Source organism: Boleophthalmus pectinirostris, unplaced genomic scaffold (assembly GCF_026225935.1).
Source record: "Boleophthalmus pectinirostris isolate CB_2022bp ecotype Guang Dong unplaced genomic scaffold, ASM2622593v1 HiC_scaffold_7, whole genome shotgun sequence".
Lineage (NCBI taxonomy): Eukaryota > Metazoa > Chordata > Actinopteri > Gobiiformes > Gobiidae > Boleophthalmus > Boleophthalmus pectinirostris.
The window spans coordinates 12804238-12819975 of record NW_026571473.1 but is presented as its reverse complement, the minus strand read 5'-3'; the positions used below and the strand labels follow the sequence as shown (position 1 = coordinate 12819975).

General features: G+C 36.3%; 1 protein-coding gene across 1 annotated transcript in view; it reads left to right on the top strand.

The window, feature by feature from the left end:
- LOC110172262 (adenylate cyclase type 1-like) overlaps positions 1-15738 on the top strand; it is a 62128-nt gene that overhangs the window by 8205 nt on the left and 38185 nt on the right. The window contains exons 4-5 of the mRNA XM_055164769.1: positions 3894-4005; positions 15088-15215. Coding sequence (XP_055020744.1) covers positions 3894-4005; positions 15088-15215 — 240 coding nt within the window. The remainder of the gene's footprint in view (positions 1-3893; positions 4006-15087; positions 15216-15738) is intronic.

The following is a 15738-nucleotide window of genomic DNA, read 5'->3' as shown; positions in this document are numbered from 1 at the left end:
CCGCCTGGTACAACACAGTCAACAGACCCAATCTGAATGCTAGAAGTGTCCAAAATGACCTCTAACAATTTAATAATGATGCTGAAACCAATACTGGTGCTCGTTTGAACAGTTATTGAAATAATACAATGAAAACTAAACATAAGTGGGACAAAATTGGACCTTTCCTGAAAAATTATAGAGCAGTCTAGATCATTGTCAGAACTAGCACAAGACCTCAAGGTAATAATTATAGCAGTATTGTTTTGTGTTTTGTATATTTTATTTTATTTTTATTTGTAGTTTGTAAGCACTGTATTACTGAAGTAACTGTATTTTTTTCACTCAAATAGTAAGTACATTTTAGAAAACATATCTCTTTTTTCTATCATGAAAAGTTTGTAAGTATTTTTACAAGTTCACTAGGGCAGTAGAATTGAATTACTTTACCAACCTTGAGAGATCAGGTAATAGATTACAACAATATATACTAGTGTTTATGTTTATTCAGGATTGCTAGAAGTTTTTCAAACTTACTGTGTTATCATATTGGAGTAACTGAACTGAAAATGCAGTTATCAGTCGGGAAGTCACAATACAACATTTTCAAAATTATTCACAATTACTGACAACATGACAACAGTGAAATCCTTAAAAGTCCCATATTACACAAAATTGATTGGATTGGATTCTTGTGTAAAATAAATAATAAAAATAAATACCTGTAGGTTTGTTTTGTCTGATTTACACATGTATGGCTACATCTCTCAAACTCAAAATGTTCTGTTCCACCTTATGATGTCATAGTGGTAGTTTTCAAGTTAACACCTACCTTTTATCTTTAGTTCAGTAAAGATTGGCAATCTTTTTTTTTAAATCATCTAAATGACTATATTACCACATGACATCACAAGTTGGAATAGAGTGTTTTCTGTTTAAGAGAAGAACTCCTAAATATGCAGGATTTGTGTGTTGACATGTGTGAATGAAACAAAACACAATTCCAGGTATGTTTTTGATGAGGAAACAACATTATAACATAGATCAGAAAATAACATATTCATTTTGTGTAATAGATTTAAATTCCTCTTGTTTGTGAGCATTATAAAATCAATCTTTCTGAATGATAAAGTCAAGTTAATATGTCAGAAACAGGTAGATTAAAGCTCACATTACATTCAGGTTTCGTTTTTTGAAAGCTAGATTGGATCAAAAACTAAAATGGTCACCATAACCATGTTTTTTTTATTGCTCTTATATTGTAACCTAAATAATCACAATTATTATTATATAATCATAATTATATTATATTCTCCTTTGTAACCAGACATCTCCCTCACATGACCCCCTTTGAAGTGGCCTGGAGAGCTTTTGATCGCGCACCTATTAAGCTCCTCCACTCTGAACGCCTCCTTACGCCCTCCATGCCCCCCACCCCACCCTCACCCACTCACTGCACACCGCCAGCAGGACCCATTCAAAGACAAATCACACAACAGAGCCTCTTCTGTGGAGCAGCAGTCGTGATCCCAGCTTTGCATACATAAGGCTCCTGAGCAAGCTATAGTGCACTGCCAAAAAAGAGCAGCTCAGTCACGAAGCGCAGGCTGGCTATTGAAGCACTAGCATTTGGTGGAAAATAAGAAGCATTTGGGAACAATTGCTTTGGGGCAGAGAGAACAGACAGACATTATTCACTGCATCAAAGACAATAGTGCAGTTTTGTTGTCATGATACCAAAATTTCAAGCTTGATTTCAATAGTAAGGAATATGCTCAATACTTGATACCAATTTTGATATGACATTTAAAGGGCCCATAACATGCTATTTTCTGATCTATGTTATAATAATGTTGTTTCCTCATCAAAAATGTTGTAATAATTGTAATGTTATGTGGTGATACGTGCTTCACTCCATACAGCTTCTCTAGAATCATTTGGATAATTTCAGCTGTAATAATTGAGAATCTCTACTGCACAAAAGGTAAAACGAGCCCAAGGTGGAACAAAGCAAACATGTGTGAATGAAACAAAACACAAACATTATGGTAAAAACATGATCATTTCTTAAAGCTCATATGAGTGCATTTTGCGTAATTAGGACCTTTAAAACTGAATTCATGTGTAGGCCAAACATGCTCCACAATGAAAGATAAAATGATTATTATGATGGGTCATTAGAAAAAAAGCTTTGATAGCCTGAAAAATTCCAAAAAAAAGTTGCACTATGTAACTTTTGTGGTGAGGGATCCACATTTTGTTTATTTATGAGGATGATGTCCACAATATGGCTTTATACATATGTATTTATTTAACTATTTTGTTTATGGTGGGAGGAAAAAAAACAAAAAACAAACTTGACCTATAACTTAAATGCCATACTGTGGTACATTCTAGGCAAAGCATGGAGACAAGAGGGTGGGGAACTGACTACCAGAAAAGTTAGAAAAGTTAGAGGACTAAATGAAAATGCAGAAAAATAAAGAAAACATAAGAGCTGCACTGAAGACAGCTAATTTTACAGGAGCAAATTACCACTGAAGTCAGTATCATCAGCCCACTCAAAAAAACATATTGTTTAATGAGTCTAGAATCATATTAGGACTTTTTGATACAGCAGCAATAGTGTGTATGCATACATTGAATTGGAAACCATTCACATGCTCCCATTATGCACACAGACCAACACAAACATGCGGAGTGCCACTGTGAGCAGCTGTTGCTGGGTGTCGCTGAGATCCATAACACCTTGTTTTGTTGCCATGTGGCCTGCCTTTGGGCAAATAACTGAGGAGCTAAGCATCTTTCAACACCTTCCTCAACACCCCATGATAACTACCCAGCAGCGAGCAATTTAGCTTCTTAAGTGATTTAGTGGTTGGCCTAAAGATGCTCTCACTTACCAGGGATTGAATTAATACTGAGACATCATACTTCACTGTTGAGTTCCATTAGTCAAATTGTGTAACATTGGTGTTTATTTAGCTGCTCTTACCACTGTAAGATTTTAAGTGTTTTTTCTACAATCTATTAACAGTAATAATGGCAGTAGTGGCAGCAGTAGTATTTAGTGCAGCATTGTCTCTGGTTTGAATGTACACACACAAACATCAAGGTTCAATCTCAGCTCTGATGAGTGCATGCTGTTGTTGTGTTCTTGGCCAAGATACATGTATGAATGTGGCTGTAGGCTTAAACTGCCAGCCTCACTTCTGCCAGTCTGCCCCAAGGCTGTGGCGGCAGATACTAAGTCTGTCACGATAACAAATCTTGAAGTATGATACATTGCTACAGAGATATTCTGCAATAAATTATAATATTGAAACTATTTTATGCCACTGACACAATAACAACAATGCAGGATAATCCCAGTAAACCATTTTTAATAGACATTGTCATTCAAAAGGCCTGACCTGCAATAAATAATTAGCTAAATTAGCACAGAACTGACTTCTTCAATCCATCTTATTGTACCCTGAATTTCTCCACTTTTACAAAGAAAATGTACACACAGTAAATATTGTTTCACATATTAAAGGAGTAATTATCATGAGCTCAGGCCTAGAGATCACCACCATTTAATAGTCTTTTTTATATATTCTAAACCTTATTTTATGCATGCCCCTTATTTTCTTACAGTTTATATTTTACTATATATATTTTTTTTTATGTTGCACAATATTGTTAAATACACTTGCACTTGTGAATCTTGTTCACTCACATAAAACTTGCTTGAAATAGATGTCAGAGTAATTATTTTTACCAGTTATATTCATATGAAGTGTACATGTATTACTGCAAATTTGTAGTTAATTTGATATTATCCGATATTATTTGAATCTATTCACATGGAGACAAGACAACAAGCCAAGTTATTGATATTATATAACTTATTTTTCTTTTTGTTCCCACAGCATCCTGTTTGCTGATATTGTGGGCTTCACCAGCTTGGCTTCACAGTGCACTGCTCAGGAACTGGTCAAACTGCTCAATGAACTCTTTGGGAAGTTTGATGAGCTGGCAACAGTAAGTCCCCTGCTGGCCACACACCCACACTGCATGTTCTCAGGTTCACCTTTTTGCTTCTTTAATAAAATATCATAACTCAGGATCCTCCCACCTCTTTCTGTTGGCTGCAAACAGTTTATGCTCTTCACTGGGCTTTTACTTTTTCTCAAGCCCTCTGTGCTTGTCTACAAAGTAAATACTTTGACTAAAATATTCCACAATATTCCATTAGACTCTTGCATTTATTCAATTGCAGATATTTTTGTGGTCTTGAAAACATGCACTCTTAATGTGGGCGGGCTCAGCTCTACACAGATCTGACTGTAACCTGGGACCTACACCTAATTATCTCCATGAAGATACATAACTATAATTCTATACTATGGAACATTCCAGCCAAAATACCATATCTAGAGAAAAGCATTGCAAAAGCAATGTTACTGATACTGTACTGTGTCTCTCATGATTTTATATGATTATTTGATTATTTTTTATTTTTCAATATTTTTTAAATACTGTTTTGTGTTACTAAAATAAAATAAAATTGCTTTCTATACTGATTTTTCCAGTCTGTAAATCAACATATGTCATTCCAAAGAAAACATTCAAATGTATTTCCCCAAAGTCTGAACTCAGCTCCAAAGGTATGGCTATAAACCTCTCAATTAAAAAACCCAGCTGATTATAGGCAATTAGTCTCTACGTCGATTCAAACTGGATTAATTGCACAGTCCTTTCTGTCAATCACATAGTTTTTTCCTTATCACACTACAGCACTAGCTTACTAACATAGACTTGAGTTTTTGCCATACACTTCTCTTTATCAAGCTGCAGAGTCCCAAAAGTCTCAGTGCACCACTCTATCCACCCGCACTTATCTCTCCTCTGTCAAAAATCCTCTCTCGACTTCCCCAATCTCCTGCACACACTTCCGCCTCTGCCTTGACCTTCGCCCATCTCCGTTCTCTTTGTGAGCCTGCCTCTAGCTATAGTTACACACTTCGATCAATATATAGCTTCGACGTAATAAATCAGCACCCAGTAAATAATGCAAATTCTGTGGCGTTCTGTGGTGGTGAGATCCCACAGGCTGTAACATGAACTGACCAACTGTTCAACCACTCACACTGTTTCATAACAAGCATCCATCTGTAATGTAGTATCTTCTATAATGGAGAATCAGACTTGGAGCAATGCAGATCATATGAAATATTTGTGGTTACTTTTAGATTTATGCACTGGCTTGCTGAGATAGAAACTGCATTTTGTGGAGTTGCATATTTTTTGTATGGTTAAAAAAAGAAATCATGTTTTTTTTTTTTTTTTTTTAGCATTAATTGCCAAAATGGTAAGAATATAAATTCCACAAATCCATTTTAAAATTACGTATTTGTTTATTTATTTATTTAAAGGTCTTATATTATCCAGAATTTACTCTTGTGAGCGTCTAACCATGAGGTAATGTCGTTACCTACCATATCTGGAGTTGTGTTTAGTTTCATTCACACGTTTGAGTAACCCTTTATTATTAGTCTGTCTACATCTTCAAAGTTCAAAGTGCTCTGTTCCACCTTGTGATGATGAAGTGATTCAAGTTAACAGCTGCCTTTTACCTTTTGCTCAGTAAAGATTAGCAATTCAAGAGCTGAAAATATCCAAATGATTCTAGTGAAAGTGTCTGGAAAAAACACAGTGAAGCACTTCTTGTATTACCACTTGACATGACAAAGTGGAACAGAGTGATTTCCTGTTTAAGAGAAGAAATAAGCTTAAATATGCAGGGTTTGTGTGTTAAGCATGTGTAAACAAAATGAAACACAACTCCAGATATGTTTTTGATGAAGAAACAGTATTATAACAGAGATCAGAAAGCAGCACAATATGGGCCCTTTCTGAAATGGGGAACAATGCATATCGAACATTTACTAATAGACACTTGTAAATATGGCAGATTGTATCTTTGGTCTGTTTTCCATCTTCAGACCACCTGGCAGGTTAATGTTACAGACAATAAAACACACACATTAATGAATTACATAAATAGGACCCCTGAGGTAGAAAATGCCTGGTCCAAGTCTCATCACCGTATCTAACATCTCAGTATATCTCAGTATATGCCAGTGCCTTTGTAGAGTCCTGAACTTGTGTCCTTGTAGGATCATAACACTGTTCTTGTGTCATCAAGACAGTTCATTTGTTCTCAAGCACTGGAGTCAATTGCCACTGTAAGTGATAACACACATTTTCTATTATCTCACTGTTAAGAGCTAAATATAATGCTTTGAAAAAAGCTTGTTGCTGATGAAGACATCAGTGCTTGGAACTGCAATAATTGGAACAGCTCATAGTTGTACTAAGGGTGACAAAAATTGCATTTGCTATTTGCATTTGGAGCCCACTTTCTTGGTGACTATCCTTGTTAAAGAACACATATTGTGCTTGACCCTGCTATAAAGTTATAATCTATGACACCAGTGGATCATTGTTATAATTTGCACACCTTAAATTGCAATAATGATCTAAAATTATTAATAAAAGAAACAAGTCTGCTGACTTCTGTGTTAGAAAATTGCAGTGCCCATTGAGAGCTGACGTCACTATAAACGTCATCACAACAAAGACTTGGCATCTCCAATGGATAGCTGCACATCATGCTAGAGAGAACAGATTTTTTTTCATTTGTACCAAAATCACTACATGATGCTGCTGTATGTGTATCACCAAACAAGGAAAAAGTTTAAAAATAACCAAATAAAGTTGGAGAACAAGCAGTGTGCTTATGCTGGTGGCGGTGAAGTAATTAAAGATTGCTCAAACATGCACAAATCACTCCAAATACAACTCTTAGAGGGTAAAACAAAGGTTAAACAACTATAATATGGTTAAAAGCTCTAAAAAGTAAATTTTGCATAATAGGTCTGCTTTAAGTAATAGTTTATATGGCTAACTTTCCTGCCATTTCACTTAATAATCAACATGATCTGCTCTACTCTCTTGTGTACACTATAATGAGACTTTCAATTAGATGCTGCAAGCTGTGGCCCCTTTTCCTTGTCTCTATGCTGGATTCTTGACCTCATCTTCCAGCCAGACCAGTAGATATCTTCAGACAGTTTGCTTTTATGTTCTTCTGCTCCTGTACACACAAACACACATGCATACACACACCAAAGTCACATGACCAGAGGGATTATCCGTCTCTGCATCTCAGCAATCAGTCATGGCTTAACACGGAGGAGAGCGGTGTGAGGAGACAACCATACAAGATGATATGTAGCCTGCTATCAACCACTCACTAAGCCATTATATGGAAATCTTGTGATGAGGATATATTGTATGTGCGTTAGACAGAAGGCTCGTGGGTGTGCGTGTGTATAGCTACAGCTGAATCCTAATTGAGATTTATATCCTGTCGTGTTAGCTAGGGTAAAATTCACTTTCAAACAGGCCCTGCCACAGCTGCCGAGTTTTGCTTCACTCCTGTATTCCGCACACATCCATTCCCTGGGGGTTTCAAAGGGCTATATGTAGCGTTTTGACGTGGAAATAGTCTCAAAAATAGTCCCGAAATAGCATTAAAGCCTTGAAGGTATGCCAAATACATCAGTGTGTTGGATTACAGAGATCAACAGGAGGTGAGTGAGACTGTACAAGAAAATGTAGTTGTCAGCCAGTGCACGGTGCTGCAGTGGTGTGCCCCTCGGCTTCAGCGTTCTGTTAGTTCCCCTTGACTGGCAGGGCAGTCGCTAGTGGCGGGGCATAAATATAATGAGTAAATAATTGATAAGTATAATGAATAAGAGAGTGAGTCATGACAAAGGGCACTGGGGCTAATGGGGGTTTATGACTGAGCTGTAAACAATAGCACAACATGGGAAGATGAGGAGCCGAAAAAATTATAATATTGCATAAAGGTACACTATGTAACTTTCTGGTGGAGGGTCTGTCACCTGTTTGACTACACAGAGATTGCATTGCTTTACCTGAAAAGAGAGAGTATAGCATTAAATGTATGAGGCTTTTTAAAAAATGTGATCAAACTTTTTCCATGAATATTTAGTAACAGTTCTAACAACAGAGACTCCAAAAGGAGTAGGCAGAAGAAAAAACATATAAATGCCTACCCCCTCTTACTGTATATCTATGTACATGGAGACAAGACAACAGGCCAAGTTACAGATCAAATCTGTGGAGAGGAGATACCTGCACGACTCATGACTCTTACAAACTTCAAGCCATGTTAGAATGTTGTTACTGCATTAGAAGTATACCTGGAATTTTGTTTCATTCGTTTGAGTAATGCTGCATTATTAGTCTGTCTCCATCTCCAAAGCCCAAAATGCTCTGTTCCACCTTGTGATGTCATGAAGCGGTAGTTTTCAAGTTAACAGCTACCTTTTACCTTTAGTAAAGAATGACAATTTCAGGACTGAAATTATCCAAATGATTCTAGTGAAGGTGTATGGAATTTACAAAACAAAGTGAAGCACTTCCTGTATTACCACATGACATCAGTGTTTTCTGTTTGAGAGAAGAACTCAGCCTAAACATGCAAGTTTTATGTATAAAACTCAACTCCAGGTATGTTTTTGAAGAGGAAACAACATTATAACATAGATCAAAAAATACCACAGAGGGCAGTTAGCAATGCAACAGATTACTACCCATGTTTGGACTTAACCACAAAGTCTCCACTACTCATTTTTGCACCTCCATCTTTCTTCCTAAAACATCCAAACCAACAGCTTTTTCTGGAGATGTGTCACACTGTTGTCAGATAATTTCTCTGGTGTGCTTTCATCGCTCCTTCCTTCTAGAACCAGGGATAATCATCCACATTCGGAAATTCTCATATCCTCCCACATCCGAATCGTTCTGCTCCCGTGAGCGGAAAACCTCAGCCCCCATCTCCCCTCTCTCATCTGTGCGCTACCCTGCAGTTGTCATGCGTGTGTGTGTGTATGTGTGTATGTGTGTGTGTGTGTGTGTGTGTGTGTGTGTGTGAGCTTGTGTGTCTCAAAGACTGCCTGTGGGCTCTGCTTTGTTGACTCTACCAATACAATATTAGATGAGCATGTGTTAGTTGTCTCAATACTGTGGAAGTTCTACTGTTAATGTAGACGACTATTAGTACTGCTGCTATTTTAAAATGTATTTACATTATATACGGTAGGGCTCCTGGTTTTGGAAAAGTCAATGACTTTTTTTTTTTATTGCAACTAGTCAAATGTTGTCTGTTGCTGCTGAAGATAAATGCATATTTTGATTGGACATTTAAAATCAATAACTGTTTTAAAATGTTAGTTCATTTTGAACCTTGCAGGGCCAATTATCATGAAATAGACTAGAAAAAAAGCAAAAAAAAATAAATAAAAATCACGTCTTTTATAAGATGAAAGTGCTTCTTAGGCAACCTGCAACTATCAAAATAGGCACTATTTTCAAAAAAAGAAATCCAAAGTTGCCAAATGGAACAGATTTGGCAGCTTTAGGCAGTGAGAGAAAGAGGAGAGGAGGGGCAAGAGACGAGGACTGGACTAATGCTGCAACAAGTTAATAAATTAATTTCAACCAGGAATTACATCAAAATGACACAAGAAATGTATACATTTTGTGTTTTTGATGGAAAAAAGGGGGGTTAAAATTTTGTTGATATCATATTCATGGTCCTTTCACATTCTAAACAACTACAACTAAACAGCTTGATTAATTGAAAGAATAATTTTTTGATAAATCTGCAAAATTATAGCTACAACTCTTGTCTGCACCAACAATATATCTTGACTTCAACCAGTGTAATGTCACGTGGTTGAGTTTAACCATACATGACAACCATACACCACCTTTACACTAAAATGGGGAAAAAAAAAACAAAAACCACAGTTTAATTGCATAAAAGCTAGTTTCTGTGTTTAGTCCCAATTTAATGAGTTAGTTCAGTATTGATCTGTTTATCTGACACCCTAGTCACTGCAGCCATCTTGGTGTGGGCTAGGTGCGTGTTTTTGCATTTGTGCTGGGATCATCATCTTGGAGTTGGTGCACAATGTATGCAGTGACAAATAGCTGATCTGTCAGAGAATGTGTGGGCGGGATTCTACTTCAACAGCATGTCGGAGCAATTACAGTCGGCCCCAAGTACAAACACACAAAGCAACGCACACAACGCACAACTCCGCTAACAAGAGACTGTACACTTGTGTAACTGACAAACAAAGAGCTGAGAGAGTCCAAACTATGGCCCAAATGAGAACAGATGATGTCCTGATGGGTCATTTGTTGATTTGATGCGTGAAAATTGGTCTGAAGTTTTGGCTGAATGAGAGCCTTATCGATTTTTTAGTGCTTGTAATGTTTATCATCCTATTTCTTTAGTTTGATGGGTTAATATCAATAGTAAATATTAATCATAATCTCCGTTAATTGCCAGTTTTTGAACAAAAGTTTACATAAAAAATTACAGGAAGTAGAGTTGAGTTATAAAAAGGGATCACTCAATACACAAAATGTAATTCAGTTTTATTCAACAATTGTCAAGCAACATATTTTTTTTAATATCAGCTGAAACATTAATTTAGAAGGAAAATATATATTTATTTGTTAAATGTACTATTGTGTAAAGTAGGGAAATGAAACTTTAGTTGCTGTTATATTTATGGAATTACCTATGTCACATCAGTTTTCACATTGAAACCACTTCAATTTCTCTGTATTAACAGGTAATTTTGAGCCTAGACAAGAAACTTATGAGATGGCATCATTGTGAAATTATCAAGAAACACAAGCTTTTTACTTTTGAAAACTTTGTGAATTTTAATATTCAGATTTTTTTTTTTTTTTTTATGTAATTATGCTTCACCACTATTTACTGATATGGCTGTCCGACACCAGGGCTCTCCCTGACCTAACACCAGAGCCTCTGTCAGTGAGTACTGTGTAGTTCCAAAGTTTAAAACATCATTTGGACAATCCAGTCTCTTTTCTAAGGGCTCTAGGCTGTGGAACCCTCTTCCCTCTGACCTGAAACTACAGACTGACCAAAATATCTTCAACACGACTCAGGCTGAAGTTGGACCAGAGCCACACATATCATGTTTGAAATGTGCCTTCTGGCTGTCTTTTGGAACTGTTTATTTGTGTGTCACATTTTTTACATTTATTTCTGGATGCTAAACTCCTTTAAAAGCCCCATGCATGGACAGGTATTGATACTTAGCATTTGTGCTATAAACTATACATTTGGGCTAATCCAATGTAATTACTATGTCCAAATACATCAAATCTGCTCCATATGACCAACCAAGAGGGCCAAATGTAAACTTCTCAAACTTGGGAACTCAAGGCAACATCCTAAGTATAATTATGTTAACTTCGCTGTACTGAAAAGTGCAGTCTAACCTGTCATGTCCACTGCAGTATTTATATTAACAGTGCAAGGTCTGTTTTTCCAATGTTTGTAAGGAGATGCTGTTGTTTTGCTTGGAATGTTCTACAGTATGACCATAAACATATTTATCTTTATGCAGACAAGCAGATGACGCTACCAGGCCAAGTTACAGTTCAGACAGATATGTGGAGCAGTGAGAATGCATTTTTTTAGCTATGTAAAATACCCACAATGAAAGAAGTGCCACATAGATAATTTTAATGTCATACTGTGAAACATTCCAGCCAAAGCAATAAAAAATAGTATTTTCATGAAGACAAGCAAATAGCATGAAAATTTACATAATGCACATTTAGGTATTTCAGCCCTGATTTTATATTGAAGCAGTGAAAATGAGGCTAAAACAATAGCTGCTAGATGAGTCAGTGGTTGGTCCACGGACTCCTAAAAACACTCCCAATTACATCATGTAGGACTCCCTAGTGTTGAAACTGCCTACAACAACAAAATATCACTAAAGGAAGATTTTGAACTACACTGTAAACCCAAATTAGTAATCATTACTAAAACCGCGCGTGGTAAGCGATTGCACTGGGATGTCTAGTTTTTATAATATCAAAAACTAAACAAATCAAGCTGTTTACATAAAATCTTCAGTCCAAGATAACCCATTACTAAAGAACTTAAGTTTCTAAAACTAATGTTTACAAGTAATTAACTAACCATTACTTGTGTAATACAGTAATCATTACTTATTTTTATCAGTATGTATTTCTGATATTTATGAGTATTTATTGAATATGTTTATTAATTATAATAATTAGATGCAAATTATACGTCATATTATTTTTTTTATAATTGACATAAAATGAATTTTTTTTTCTCACAAATTTATTGCAAAAATAGTGCAATAATAACATGCTTAAACCTGAATAAAGTGCAGTCTTCTGTTTGTTCCCTGTAACAGCATTTGCTTTTGTGTTTTACATTTCACAATTCAAACAAGGGGTTATAAGAGTTGTCAGCTTGTCCATAACAATTTCACCCTCAATGATGATTTTCAGGCTTGCTGGGTGAAGATCTGGTGTTGGAAGAGAGACACCTTCAGATTTACTAACAAGATCCCAATGTCCATTTGGCGAAAGGATTCATCACCATCCTAAAGAAAAACAAAAAAATTAATGCCAGAAACATAACCATTAGTGAATGAAATTATTGAACTACAACAGAGTAAATAAGAATGACAAAACATAAATTGTATGAAATTCAATTTATGCTGACATGATAACTATTTGGTCAAGCATTTTCAAATGTTCAAACAAATATTTGAAAAATAATAATAATCTGACTTTAAGATAAATAATATTCATGGAATGGCTGAAGCTCGTAATGTACAGACTACTTGTCAGTTTTGGCATATTCAAATTATACAATAAATGTCACATTCTAAAGTTTCACATTACAAACAAAATGTACACTTACAAAGCTAGATTTGAAGAATTCAGTGGGATTGTCTCCGAGTAAGTAAGGAAGCCCTCTGAGTGTGACTGTCCTTTTTTCAGTAGAATCCAGTGACTGTAAGACAGAAAATGGATACTGTATGATAAGTTAAAAGAAATATACAGAGACGCAAACACTTTTGTAAATATACATTTAACCATTAACATGAACTATGTATTTTAATAAAAATGAATTATCTTTTTATCCATTTTAGATTAACTATGTTATGAACTTATGCTTTTACTGCACATGTATTTTTATCCGGGTTACAAAAGTTTTACCTGTATTTGCTGCAAAAGCTGTGCCAACTGTCACCCACGTTGCCCCTATTAGCTTTAAAACTTTCAATAAAATGGGTAGTGTGGTTATCAAGGGCAGAATAAAATTCCTGGTGCAGGTCTTTTCCCACAATCCTTTTGAATTCCAGACAAATCTAAAAAAAAAAAAAAAAGAAAGAAATTAGTGTTCTGTAGTGTCTGAGGTAGTAACTTCTCTTATCTCAGCTGAACTCACAGTATTTACAGCTCCACAGCATGTTGGGTAGTCCTGTAAAACAGAAAATATGTTTTAGTGTTTGATTCCAGCCAAAGCTTATATGCAATTTTGTGGTGATAATCTAAAAACTTGAACTCCAAACTCTCCATTTGCACCCACGAGTTTAGATTTTAGAACAATCATATAGCAAACAACGAAAACGAGTCTCGATTAAAAAAAAGGCGCGGTGCACACGGTGTATGTGAGAAGACACGGCGCCCGTGAGTAGTTCTATGGGTCCATGCGTCATTAAACCGCCACCCGCCCGAATTTGATTAAAATTGTATTTTTCGTCGCGTCATCCGCCCGAGCCGCGGTTTAGCCGCGGAGTCCGCCCTCCGCGCATCTCTACCGGACCGGTAGAGATGCCGGTAGTACCGGCTCCCACAGCGTTAACTGTTAGCATTAGCTGTTCTCTGTTAGCGGCTAACAGATGATAACGAGCACAACGTGACCACAAACTTCACTTTAGTCTTATTTGGCTGCACGCGTCAACCAATGTCACCAACTATTCAATCTCACGGGAACATAAACCATATTTATTCACTTACCATATGATGATAAAGCAGACTGACGCTGAATTGCAGCCAACAGTCCGAGCAGAAGTCAAATGTGGTTTGGTGCAGTTTGGGAGTGTTCAGGTGCCACGCCTCTCCCTTCACCGGTAAAAACATACAAGTGTGAGCCGTCTCCACTCAGAGCCATTAGTACAGCAAATACTAGTTTAAAATAGTTTACAATTCACACTTTGTTTAGTAATGGTCCCGCCTTTTGCAAAAATATTAAAAAGATTAGTAATATTAGCATGGCTTAATATGTAAAAGAAAATTTGGGTTTACAGTGTAGGAACACAATGTCGTACCTGTATAACAAGTGATTGTGGATGAAGGTGGAAGTGGCAGTGCATAAGGAGGAGCAAATAAAAATAATTATCATATTATACAACATATATATTATTATCATTAAATCAGTATTGCTTTGTCCTCTACCAATGTATTGTGAATGCGTCATTGAGTATAATCTTTGGGAAACGAAGCCAACAAATCTTCCTGTTCAAGTGAACATTTTATCCTTAAGGCAACGGACTCCAAAAACAAGTCGGTCTATAAATATATATGACACGACAAAAAGCCAGTATCAGTCCTCTTTAAGTACCACTGTGTGTTTTTGTTCAAACCCATGTAATCTTATGCAACACTTTAGCACATTGTGATCTCTTTCTATATCAGACCATAAGCAAATGTAAAATAGCCCTTCTGAATGAAACTGGAAATGCTGCATTAGACTCATCAATAATTTCTTTTTGTTTTAAACCAACTGTTTTAATGTAAGGAAATACACTGACTCTTTTTGCATACAGAAATTCAGAATATGGTTATCTATGTAATTTTGTATACAGAATCATTGCTGGTTGCTTTTTATCTTAAAGTCAAGCTGATGTTTAAGATGCATTAGATTAGATTCAGCAATAATTTATTCATTCTTAAATGTAATCTCATATTGTATCATGATATTTGCAACCTTTTTACACACAAATATTCAGACTAAATGGTTAAATGTATTTGTATATAGCGTGACATACAGTATATGACACTTGACATGACATTGGTTGCTTTTCTGGTCAAAAAATAAATAAACCTAATTCATTCAGTTTGCCCTTATTTCTTTGTTTCTTCCAGGAGAACCACTGCAGGAGAATAAAGATCTTGGGAGACTGTTATTACTGTGTGTCAGGGCTGACCCAACCCAAAGCTGACCATGCTCACTGCTGTGTGGAAATGGGCCTTGACATGATCGACACCATTGCGTAAGTCACATTAAAATAGCACCTGAATTCAGTGTTTACTGTTTGCAGTAAATTTAAAAGACTTAATTTGTGCAAAATTATTAAAATCAACCTTGGATATCGGCCCCAAATATCTGCAGAACTTATCAGCCATTGATTCTCTGCAATCTTATCGGCATTAGTCATGAAAAAAAATCAACATTGGTTGACCTCCAGTATTCCAGTTACCCCGTCAGAATAAAATAATTGCACAGTCCTTTAGTTTGCCCTGTATGAGCCTAAGTGAAGATCTGGAAGATCTGGAAATGGTCCCTGGGCGCTGCACTGCGGCTGCCCTCTGTGGTTGCTCAGTGCTCAGTGCTGCTGACAGGTTGCCTCATTGTCATTGAAGGGTCTAATGCAGAGGACAAATCTCCTGTCCTAGTCACTAGGGACACTTTCCAGTGCACTCACTGACAGAGGCTGTTTAGTTGATGATAGATGTGCTCATAGATCTTTCTCTATTATATCAGTTCACTGAAATCAATGTAGATTCGCCTTTGCA